Genomic DNA, 12,938 nt, shown 5'->3' with positions numbered 1-12,938 from the left:
AGGAATAAAGGCCTCTTGTTCACTTGCAAGTAAGTTATGTATCTCTATTATTTTATTGGTTTTTTTCCTAATGGAACCTATATAACACCCTTTGACCAAAGATGTCTCTGTAATTGTTGTCTGTGGTAGCTTATACTGAAGAAGACAACCTAAAGACTGTGCTTTTTGATTTCCATGGTCGTCTTGTACCTATCCAGAGTGTCAGTCCTTTCTAAAGCTTGATCTGAGTTGTTCTGTCTTCCTAGCTTGTCCAATCTGTAATCTTTTCCATAACATACTGAAAAAATGCGCTCATGTTAAGATGTGGATGACTTGGGTTGCACTGTAGTGTTCGGTGAACATTTCTGAGATTTTTATGTCTCTTATAAAATGGTTATTGTCACACATCACAGCTGCACTATTTCAGCACCACTTCAGACCATATTCTGTCTTCATTCTTTGCACATTACCCCTGCTGAAATCAAGGGGAACCTCACACATGGAGCACAGATACATGCACTGCAGAAGTTCACTGGCAAATAGTATGAATCTGATACAATAGAATCAAACCTTCTGGGCTGCACAATCACTACAATTATAGGATAGCTATTGTTCAGCATCTGCTGTCTCTTAGAAACACATCACGCAGCTGATTACTTGTCTGCCCTGTACATATTTCCTACTATTTTTTGGAACAAATCACTGTTATTTTTCCCATGTATTAGATAAATTATCCCCCTGGCCTCTCTTAGTCTAGACCATTGGTAATAAATGAAAGGACGTGAATGCAGGGGAATCTTGGAGAGAATGGATAGCTTCTGTACTGGTGAGTACTGGGCTAAATGTGAGTCTGATTTTGAAACATAAAAATGTTGACAGTCACTACAAATGGAAGCTAGACCCAATGTGATAACAAAAGCTCTTCCTTGGCAGAAGAGGTCCTTGACTGTAATTTAATCCTTCTTTAAGCTTTTAATTCCAGTGTTGCAAGATCTAGTTTGCATTGTTTTGTACTTTGACTACTTATATATGTAAACAATGAGCAGAGTTTACTTATTTCTGTTAGAAAATATTTTCCAAGCACTAATATTTTTCACATGATATGAGACACTCCTTTTCCTATTGAAAGAGCTTCTAATGATATCATTGTCAATTGGACCAGGTTGTATTTAATGCAGCAAGATATCCTTGAGTTCTGATGGTCAGCGGTGAGCAGTGTTATAAAATTAAGTTCCACAGTATAAAAAAATTCTGAATGAAGCCAAGTAAACAACAACTCTGTATTCTAACATCTGCTTAGGAAAATTATGTCAAGCTAGCTGTAACTGCTTTAGCTGGGAAGTTTTCTCTTCTGAAAATGAAAAGTAGGTTAATTTATTTGTTCATTCTATTTGATGTGAATAATAATCTAGAATCTCTCTGAATTTCTAAAACTCCCTCATTTGTGAAGATTTTTTTTTCTACTGGGACAGTGTCTGATGGATTCATTAAAGGGCAAATTCTCCCTGTTGTAATCAGTCAATAAAGAAACACAGAGGAGCCACAAGAGACTTTGAGAACACAGCTTGGAAGAATCGTACTCATAGATAGCAGAACAGCAATCAGTCATAATTATTTTGTACTGAAGATAAAAAAGAATTACAAATCTGACTACGCGTGTTCTGAATTTCCGATTTTCCCTGTCACATTTTTACCAAGGAAAGCTAGTAGCAGAGGTGTAGGTGATTATGTCTTGTCTGTGATGCCACTATGCAGCAAAGCAAGAGGGATTTTCTGTATCTGTGAACATTCTTGTGGTTTCCCATTTGGCCCCAGATGAGTCCTGTTGTAGTGTGCATAGTTCTTTGATGATGCTGTAAACACATATTCGACATGTGTTCCCTTTTAAAGGAACCAGTGATTGCTAAAGTTTCCCTTTTATTCCTAGGATCCCCAGTCTTTAACTTCATACCAGCATATGGTTACTACAAGGTGAAATTTGTTGTGAAATTAAACCAAATAGTTTACTGGTTGCATTCAAATAATTCTAAAATAAGAAAAGTAACACAAAATTGCATTTTAAATACTTGAAATGTAAGACTCGGATTTTTCTTTGTTTATTGACATTTTCATGGCATTATTCTGATACTCCATACCCATGCAGTAGTTCTCCATCACGTGGATCACAGCATTGATGTTTTATTTCCTGGACACAAACTCTATTTGTTTAAGTATTAAGATCAAATAAACTAGAAATAGTTTGTAACGTAATTGTGACAATAGCACTGGGAGCAGCAACCCCTGGGTCTGTACCCTCTGAGGTACACAACTAAGAAGAGGGTTGCAATTCTTTTCTGCCAGGAAGTGGTAAAGTAGCAGATTCCAGGCACTATAGACTTACAATGGATCAGTCACTTCTTACTTTCAGAGGGTGGGGATGACACAAAAAAAAAACCAAAAACCAACCACCCCCAAACCCCCCCCCCCCCCAAAAAAAAAACCAGAACACCCAAAAACTTTTGATTCATTTATGGTAAGTTTCTATATAATTTTCCAGTAAATTGTGAGTATTATATTTGTTAATCATTAATTGTTGCTCTTTTTAACTCTGACACCTTTTTGCTGGCGCCAATATATGTCACTTTTCAGAATGGACCTTTTCTCTTTTCTCTTGCTATCATGCTTGCACAGATCTGGAACATTTCCTATTGAGTTATCAAATCCTTATCTAGACTTGTTTCTTCTTCATAACACTACTCCCAAAATCCCCCATTAAAGTACCCCTTAAATTCACTTACTTTGTCCTTTTGACTTCATAACTCTCTGTACAGCCTTCTCTGCCTTCCCTCTCAGCTTTATTAACCTGCTGCTAAGCTGTTCTTATTCCTTTGTTCCACCACCGTTTGCAGTCCATTACTCCTTCTGTTTTCCTGCAGTCATCCTTGCAGCTTTTCCCATTACGTTTCTTATGGATGACAAAAAGATAATATAGTTACTATTTGATTGGCTATGAAGATGGCTTTTTCAGACATGTCTCTTACCTACAAAGCTGTTCCTGTCTTATCCTTACCTGCTTAATTTCTGGAGTGCCTTTGTATTTATATGGAAAGGGATTCCAGTATAGACCACAGGATTCCAGTATCTGATCAGAAGATTTACTGACTATCTTGGTACAAATAGGAACAATAAAAATTGGCGTGATCAGCAGTATCAGTAAAAGAAAGCCCAAGAATTTACTTAAATATGTTGCCTTTGGAAGCGTAAAAACCCTCCAGATTTGGGTTCAAGAAAAAATTGTTAGAAACTTTTATGAGCAAAGGTGGCTGAAGCCAAAGTGGAAAGAAACCAAAAGGCAATTGAAAGGCAAAAACTGGAAGAAATGTTTGTAAACAGTACATTCTGCATTTCCACTTTAGGAGGGAGGAGGGGAAAGGAGGATGTAATTGGAAAGGCAGGAAAGGTCAAGGATATTTTTGTGAAGATGGAGTTAGAGGCACTTGGATACGCTCATATTTGAGAACTAGCCAGGAGAGAACAGAAGGCTGAACAAGGGCAGAAGGATGAAGGTTAGCAGGTTGGAAACATTTGGAGTCAACAGAGTAGAGAGAGCAGTTGGATGAAAAATCTGTTTGATGATGGAAACGATAATGAAGAGGATGTTTGAAAGAGAGAAGAGTGGGGAGGTTGGATGGTATCTTGTAATATTTTTAACTGAACACAAGATCTCACACAGAAAAGCTTGTATGGTGAGACAGGAATTAAATGAAGATCAAAGAGCTTTGATTTTGGGGATGTAGTTCTGAGGAATATGGCACAGCCAAATTACGGATGAAGTGTAGGAAATCTATGTGTCTTTTGGATATTACCAAGTAGTGTTAAAATGCTTTCTCAGGTCAGAATAAAATATCTAAGAAAGTTTGCGGTGAGTGACAGAAATGTAGACTTTGTGGTGGGCTAAAGACAAAAGTATCATGTCAGTGTTTTGTTACTTTTCTCCAATGAGAAATTAAGGGAAACGATTTTTAGGTTGCCCTTTTTTTTTTTTTTTCTTTTAAAAATTGTTGCCCTCATCCAGACAGTCAACTGTGGTTTTAAAATACTTTAAATATTTTACCTACAGTTAAGGAATTTCCTTTCAAAATGATGTTAGGAGAGGAAGTTCTGCAAATTTCAATTAAAATATTGAAGTAAAGTGTTTTTAGTGTTCTGATTTCTGTTTGTCTACCTTGCCCTGCAAAAATTTACTCAGCTAAGCACACATTGTACTCTATCCTTGAAAGCAGTTAAAAATAAGAGAAAAAAAGAAAATTAAAGCAAAGCAAGGACAAGCTGTAGGTACACTATCACAGTTTAGATTATTAATGAAAAAAAGTCTTGTTTTTAAACAGCTCTGTTGTTCTAGGGAAGAAACAGATTCCTCGCGCTTGGATTTTTCTTAAGGCATCAGAGTGAGATACTTAACTATTTCAGAGACATATTGTAAGCGGAGCAAAGAAGATGTTTTAGAGTCTTCCTTTTTTTCTCCAGAAAGCAGCACAACTGGAGACACAAATGCTGCCTCAGTCACATTTATCTCACTTTTAAAATAAAGATCTTAAATGACAAGGGAACTCTTAGATTAGTGTGAACAACCAAGTTGGCATTTAATGTAATGGCCACATCAATTTAATTTCTTTGTTTCTTTGTTCTTGTCAGCACAGTTGTGGGTTTAAATAGTAATTTGGGCTGTTTCTCTGACTTTCCCAGTAAAAATAAATCTGATGTCATTGTATGCTCCTTGGCAGGCCATGTGTCGTTATTATAAACCACACGGAGATTTTTTTCTCATCCAGATTTTCTTTGCAGGGCCTTTGCTTATGACAGAGTTACAAAACGATGCCATTGGTTATCCTTCAACAGCTTGACAAATGGTGTGAGAAAGAAGCAAGACCATGCGTTTGATCTGTATGAGAAGAAGGGTAACTGATTTATTTACTGATTGTGTTTTTCCAGCTATGGCGGGGGAAAAAAAGCTGAGGTCAGTCAGTGACTTTTTGGCTGTAGGAACGTTCTAGGCTTGGGGTGGTTTATGCATTCTGAAAACTGCATCCTACAGTTTTATTTACAAATACCCTGGTTTTGCTGTCATGCAAGTTCATCTACAGATCTGCTGTTGCTCAGTTTTCCAACCTAAATATTTGCCTACCATCATATGTACTAGTCCGAACTGCTACTTCAGTACTACTTAAAAGCTCAGTTTCTATGAGTTACTGTTATTGACTTTAAAACATTTTTATTTACCTCATTAATGAGTTGGGGGACTTAAGTCCTCAGAAATGGACCTCTGGTTAATCAGACACTTTTGAAACTTTTAAATAGCTTTCTTTGGGAAATTAGTGATCAATATTTTGGAAAAAAGAGAAGAAAGATAGACAAGAATGTATGTGGACAATCAATAATTAGGTATTTACAGGCTATCAGAAATATATTATTTTATGTGAGAACTGATGAAAAACTTGAATTTTAAATACATTAACCAAACCCTCAATTTTCTTCTCTTTTCTTTCAATAGACTATGTCAGGAATTGTATCGTTGGAAAAGGAGCAGAATACAAAGGAACAATATCTGTTACCAAAAGTGGTATCCAGTGTCAAGCTTGGAATTCAATGATCCCCCATGAGCACAGGTAAGAGTTCAGGAGCAGAGACAATGAGAATAGTGCTCAGACAGCTTCAGACATGGTTTGACTTATTAGCAGACAAAGAATTTATGAGAAAATTGACTTTAGACAGCAAAACCTCTTAGGTGTATACTTGCCTTTCCCCAAGAGATTCCATTCTCTAGATCCCAGAAAATCCTTACCTTCTTGGAATTTCTCCAAAGAGGTCTCTCCTAATGCCAGCCTGTGTGTCTAGATTCCTTCCTCTACTGTGTCAATTTTTAGCTGCTTATATCCTTTTGATCTTAGCTACTGACAGAAACAAAACATCTGCTTAACTTCAGCCTGGGGTTTTGAAGTTTATCACTGTTTTCTAATCGACTCCCAAGAAATGGGTAATTTTTAAATATACATTATTAGTAAGCAAGAAATATGAGGGATATTAGCCCACCAATTTGATTAATATATAATTATTTTTACTATATTTTGCATAGTTACTTTTAATTTTCTATTTGTAGAATATGTTAAACTCTAAAAAGCATTTAGACTAGGCAACAAATACATGGAAAGGACTGAGCAGATTATTGAAATCCTTTCCTTTATATCATATGAGCATCAACTAAGGACTGAAACAGCAGGTATGGGACTTAACTTTTGGGTTTAAGAGATGATACAGTGAGGAACTGAGGTCATATCTACACCGTAAGAGTAGACTTAGTTCAACTATATTGGCTAAGGAAAAAGAGAAGAAAGCCAAAAACTAAAGCCAGTAAGAGTGAAGGTAAATCAGATCCAACCACAACAAACGTTGGAAACTGACAAAAGGACTATGAAGTACTGGACTATGAAGTATTGACCTATACTATGAAGTATTAACCATTTCTCTGAACCTTTTTCTATTGGCTTTTGCCATTCAGGTAATAAGGCTTTGAGAGCCAAAACCAAAATATCCTCTCCCCTGTAACCTTCCTATCCACATTGCTGTCTTTTGCTCTGGACTCCTAGCATCAGCACTTTGTTTTGGAGGAGCCAAGCTGGAGATTGCTAGTGAGGAACTGGGCTGTGAACTGCTCAGTCCTGTCCTGACCAAATCTATCCAGTGTGCAAGCTGATATTTTGGAACAACATTAAAGGACAAGGGATACTTGGGTTCTCTTCTCTTATGATGTGTTACAAAGCTGAGCCTCAGGCTTGGACTTGGGTGGACTTGGCTGCTTATAATATAGATGGTAGTATGTGTGATTTTCAGTGTGAGACCAGACCCCCTTTTAATTGTGAATGTACAATAAATAACATCAGCTCCCACAGCAATGATCTCTTGAGACTCAACACCTTGAAATATATAATCTTCATCTTTTAGAAGTGAAGTAATTCTCAGTAATTACATCCTAAGCAAGAATGAGCATTTATTCAATGTAATACACATATAAATTTATATAATTAAAGAAAGAAAAATGTCTGGATAGTATGTTATTATCACTAAATTTCATTTTAATATACAACATACACAGCTTTATCCAATACATTTGGACAGCCGCTCTTCTATGATGAATTTTATGAGAATGACTTTTCTCCTGCCTTGTGCAATAAGTTTAATTTTTCAAAGGTCACTGGATAAATGAGGTGGCTGCATGCTAATTCTGTTTTTCAACATCAGAAAATAAGATTTCATCATCAGAGACATGAGGGAGATGGGAAGAAGCAGACAGTAGTGGTGTGTTTGGAACTTATTAGTATGAAAGACAAGGATTTTAGGTCAGTTTTTCTCAACATCTGATTATCACGAAGTGCCATTGGAAAATAAATCCCTTTTTCATATTCAAGGCAGAAATGTACTTTACTGATTTTCATTACCTTTTTAGAAAGAATTGAAATAACTTCAGACTTAAAAATTGTGCTTGGATTTAACAAATTATACTTTTATTTATTTGTATTCCAATAGAACCTGGAGACTCCCTGCTGAAAGCAGAGTTCTACTATTTTCATCTCCATCCTAGTACAGGTTACAAGACTATATTTTCTTTACTTTTAGAAGTTTTTTATCTAAATGGATAAATCCAATGCAAAAAGGGTTCAAAGAGAAATGGTCGAAGAGCAGACCAATGCTTCACAGGCTTTTTGCTAGTTTCCATGACTACTTCTGTGGCTGAATCCATTTTTACCATTACTCTTACTGGCTTCACTTTTTGGCTTTCTTCTTTTCTACCTTACCTAATATAGTTGAACAAAATCAGCACACAGTTTTAGGAGTGGCTCTATCTTCCATTCCTGGGTGGATCTTTACTGCATCTCATCTTTTCCTCCATTAAGAATGTTTTGTTAGTACCTGTGGAAACCACTTATATATCCAACCCATCTTGAGTTTCCAATGCTATTCATTTAGACTTTTGTTAAACCTTCTGATAGCATATCTAATATAAATTGAAATGCCTTTCCCTTGTATTTTCTAATGTCCATAATTTCTAAGCAGAAAGTGAATATTAAACACAATTTTCTAATATGCAGTGACATGCTACATCAACACATACACAGGTTGCAATGTCTCTTCAGAAAAGTTTGCCCAAGGCTGTCTTTAGCTAAAAAAATTGAGAGATTTAAATTTCTAGACTACAGGGGAAAAACAGAAGCAACAATTTTATAGGCAGCAGTAATGACATAAAAATTAATCTCGTCAAGGACCAAAAATAAGAAAAGCATTTTTAAATAATGCTTCCACATTGCCTTGATTAGAACCACAATGCAATTAACAGAGGTATTTTCCACTTCAGCTAGTTCAAATATTTCATTAATGGGAATAAAACATGATTAAAATGTCACATGTCAGAATTTTCTTTTTGTTTCTCTCTTTCTCAAAATCTTTTTTATCCATTTGTAACATAGAATTTGCCAAGAACAGCAGGAACCATACAATTCTCTTCTAATTTTGGATGTAAATTAAATCAGTGTCTGCGTATAAAGACCACCCTAAGTTCTTAGTTCAGTTTTGTAAACTGCAAGTGTCTAGTCTTCCAAAAGCAATTAGATAAAATGTTATTCCATTTTTTTTTTTCCTCTGGAATATAGATACATTTGAATTCCCCTAGTGAATAAAAAACCCCATAATGAAACAAAACAAAACACTCATAAAAAAATTCCAACACAAACAAACACCCAAAGTAAAATATTGTTTTCAGAATAAAAGATGAACTTTACTTGTGATATTTCCACCTGAATTTAAATATACTGAAAAAAACCCCAAACAAACAAACAAACCCCAAACCTGGAGCAAATCTTAGAAACCCAAAAAATAAATCAATTTTTTAAGTTGAATTACTATTATGGTGTGATCCCTTATGTATTTTGCCCAACTTTTTAATTAACAGAAACAAAAAAATCTTCATGGAACTGAACATAACTCTGAATTTAACATGCTTTTTAACTACAGAGATTTAGCTGTTGTTTAAGCATCAGTGCAATGAAACTGGCAGTGAAGTGTCACAGGGTTTGTCTGCAATGTGCATTCTGCGTGTGGTCATGAGCCCTTGCAGTGTCATTGAACAGAATCAGCTTTGGTTGGTTGGGCTCCTTACTGTGGGGTTACTCATTCCCTAGTTTGTGGGGAAACATAACTGGTATTACTTTTATGTATAAATAGATATATGACTACATATACATCTCTATGCCAGTGTATATGGGGGGATTTATCTAGAGGTAAGCACATAATTTTACAGACAGCTAAGAACACAAAACCTTGATGCTGCAGAAGTTATATTTGATGGACTGAGCATAAGCAGCAAAGTCTGATACTACAAATGTGTGTTAGGCAAAAAATATAGTATTAGCTCACATTTCTATTAAATCCCTAAAGAAAATTAAAGTTCTTAGCATTGGCCTGAGAACCCTGAACCTCATGGAAAAATCATAAGGGGTATTGTTATTTAGTAGCTTCTAACAGCAAAAGCAGAAAAATACAATGAAAGGGAGAGCACAGTTTAAGTCAGCTAGGACACTGTTAAATGACCCGATTTGTATGATAGCAATGATGAGTGAGTGGGTCTACAAGTAGCAAACCCTAAAGTGGCAACAGTGTGGGGTTTGTGGCAGAACACGGAGCAAGACAGCTAAAGTGGGATCTGGGGAAATTGCTGCTGCAATGCAAAGCAGTGTGTGGTTTTGGGCAGTGAAAGCTTCTCAGTGCAGTGTAATGGCACTCGGTCATGCTCACACGCTCCTGATGCTCAGTTCTAGCTCTTGCCTGACCAGGGATAGTAAGAGGTTTCTCTGCTGGTGGGATTTGTGTGGTAGGTGCACTCTAAGGCCTGCTCAGCCTGCTGTATGTGCACCACATGCATAGCAAAGGCAAGTCTGACATGTCTATGGACCCAATGAATTTTTCCCCTATGCAGCCAGTGCATTATTCCCCCTTGTCCAAGGGTCTTCCACCCTTGTGTGAGTGGTTATGAGATCATGAAAGAGAGTACAGAGTGTCAGGGAGTGTGCTGCTGCCTCTGCAGCAGATAGTTGGCTCTGGACGCCCGAGGGACGGGAGTAAAACTCACTAGAGCAAGCTATGGGCTAGACAAATTGTCCTTGATTAAGGCCATTGATTGAGTAATCCTGACTGAAGATGTGTATTTGTGTATGGATAGATATTTGGGTGTGTGTGTTTGTGTAGGCAGGGTAGAGGGAGAAGGAAGCAGAAATGTGATTTTTTTCTAACTGTTTGTAAAAAATAGTATGATTAACACCAAAGTTTGCATGCTCTTATACTGTAATGATTATCATTTTAAAACTAGCTTTTTGCCTTCGAGCTATCGGGGTAAAGACCTGCGGGAAAACTACTGTCGAAACCCCCGAGGGGAAGAAGGAGGGCCATGGTGTTTCACCATCAGTCCGGAGATGCGCCATGAAGTCTGCGACATCCCCCTCTGTTCACAAGGTAACCCGGCACGGCTCACGCGGAAAGTTGCCTTTTCCCTGCTGACAGCAGGTACACTGAACAGGTACAATGAAACAGTAGTTTCAGTGACACTTGCTTATGGTCTTTGGAGAAAGAATAGGCATTTCTCAGCAAGAATAAGTCATGTAGCAAGAAAAGGAGTTACCAGAGAAAGAGATCTTGTTATGTTCCAGTTCTCTGGAAGACTTGAACCAGCTTTCATGCTCAGCAGCTTTTTTTCAGATCACAGAGGAATTGGAACAACAAAGTTGTGCTGATCACCCAAATGTTACCCTTTTTTCACTTGTCTAGTCCATAGTGAATCCATTAATAATTTCAGTATTACCATGTTATAAAATCATCTGGTGCCATTTCATGGTAAAATCCACTTTTCTTCTGCTTTTTGATGAAAAGATAAATGTTGAATTATGGGATGAAAGCTCAATCCAAGCATGCATTTTGGTTTGGTTTGGTTTTTTTTTTGGTGTGTTTGTTTGTTTTTTTTTCTCAAATACATACTGTAAATAACTGAAACCTTTTATAAATCCAGTCCCATTCAACTTTCAAGTCACAGAATTCAAAAGATACTTCATGTTCACAATTGCATTTGTGACTTTCAAGTTTTGTTAACTAAGCTCTTATATCTTGCTAATCAGCCAATTCAGTTCCAGTCAATCAACCCATTTAAATTCTCAAGATAAGATGCCTTTAATTTTCCTGCTAATGTGTCATGTGCAATAGCTATGGAGTGGTAGGGGAAGAAAAAGGGAGGGAGGGAGGGAGGAAGAGACTTATTTATGAGGAGCTTGAAAATCTCTTAAAAACTTACATTTAAAGATCAATTTAAGTGAGCTTCAAATAGGATAAGACCAGGAGCTCATTGCAGGTTGAAGACCTTGGTAGCGGATGTTTTGACTGAAGAGTGAGATCTGTAATTGCATAAATTAGTATTTACTAAGTGATCCTTCGTTAGAATTGCTCTAATTAGGGGGCACTTGAGAAATGTGTCTATAGTTAATTATGGTGAATTTATTTTATATTTTAAGACTTCTCATTCTAAATTATGAAGCATATTTTGTTCAACAGTGATTTCAAATCCCTTTGGTAGGTTTTGCCTACTCTCCTTCCACTCCCCACTTTTCCAAACCAGGGCTGAAAATGTATCATAGTTTAAGCTGCCAGAAAGCATTAGTATAGAAAAGAAACAGTATCATATGTAGCTGAAAGTGCTGGGAATTTAAAGAGACAGACTGTACTGCATGAAATTGTGATTCAGTCATTATTCTGGATTTAAACTTGGGCTCTTATTATGCTATTACTTAGAGTGATTTAGAATAATAAATGTTACTTAATTAGAAAACATGATCTCTAAAAATTACTCCTTCCTTAGGTGTGTGTGTCTCTGTTACTAACCATTGGTAAGGTTAAAAATCTGCCAGGAACATGAATGACTCTGCAGCTTGCACCTACCTGTCTTGAAACCATAAGTGTCTTATGAGCTGCTACCCAATTTAAGCATCTGGATTAGATCTAAGAAAGAGATGCAATTCTATTCAAAAGGACATTTCCCATACCAACCTAACTAAAATACGCTTTTTTTTATACCTCTTGATTGGTTTCAATTTATAATAACAGGGATTTTTTTATTTTTGGTGTGTGCTACAAATTATCATTATAATAAATGACTAATACATAATTTTTGTCTTAGTTGAATGTATGACCTGCAATGGAGAGAGTTACAGAGGGCCGATGGATCACACTGAGTCGGGCAAGGAGTGTCAGCGTTGGGATCTTCAGAGACCACACAAGCACAAATTTCGTCCAGAGAGGTAACCTCCCCTCCATGCCAGGCAAATCCATGTGGATATAATTTGAAAATTACACATGTTCTGGAACCAGTTGGGCAAAACCAGCATTAGCTGAACTAAAATTTATGGTGTATACCAGTTTTTGTTGCCTGGGATTCTGGCCCATGGTGTGTGCACGCTGGCTACAGTCATGATGGAGATGCAGGATGGGGACTAGAGGCTATTCTGTGCAGTTGTGGTTACATACCGTGGCTGCGTAGTGCAGTGGTGTATATGTGCTACATTAATTGATCAACATTTCCTCCCTAGCTTCACTGAGAGTAAAAAATTAACCTCTGAATGTTTCTGTATATGTTGTTATGCAGCTTCAGTCAGCTTAAAATACCTTAATCACAAAATAAATAATGATTAGAAGTCATAAATTTTTGTTAGTTTTTAACAAAGTTAGTAAATATAAAATTGCAGCACTGTCAAGTCAAATTATGCTCCTTTTTTGAAATACTGAATAGCTTTAAATCTGGAGGTGGTGTTCAGGTGTAATCTGATTTGTTCTGACTGTTTTCCCACTATGTAGTTTTTTCAGCCTGGAAAAGGACTTCATCATTCTGTTTAGAT

The 12,938-nt window shown here is 36.7% G+C and overlaps 1 protein-coding gene across 1 annotated transcript in view; it reads left to right on the top strand.

Annotated features, from left to right (window-relative positions):
* The window catches only part of HGF (hepatocyte growth factor (hepapoietin A; scatter factor)), a 46,923-nt gene that overhangs the window by 3,629 nt on the left and 30,356 nt on the right, over nt 1-12,938 (top strand). The window contains exons 2-6 of the mRNA XM_010150585.1: nt 1-29; nt 4,804-4,916; nt 5,510-5,624; nt 10,373-10,515; nt 12,224-12,344. The exon at nt 1-29 is cut by the window's left edge and continues 147 nt beyond it. Coding sequence (XP_010148887.1) covers nt 1-29; nt 4,804-4,916; nt 5,510-5,624; nt 10,373-10,515; nt 12,224-12,344 — 521 coding nt within the window. The remainder of the gene's footprint in view (nt 30-4,803; nt 4,917-5,509; nt 5,625-10,372; nt 10,516-12,223; nt 12,345-12,938) is intronic.

Source organism: Eurypyga helias, unplaced genomic scaffold (genome assembly GCF_000690775.1).
Source record: "Eurypyga helias isolate BGI_N326 unplaced genomic scaffold, ASM69077v1 scaffold13564, whole genome shotgun sequence".
In the NCBI taxonomy this organism is placed as follows: Eukaryota; Metazoa; Chordata; class Aves; order Eurypygiformes; family Eurypygidae; genus Eurypyga; species Eurypyga helias.
Note: the sequence above shows the minus strand (reverse complement) of the source record. Positions and strands in the feature narration are given on the sequence as shown.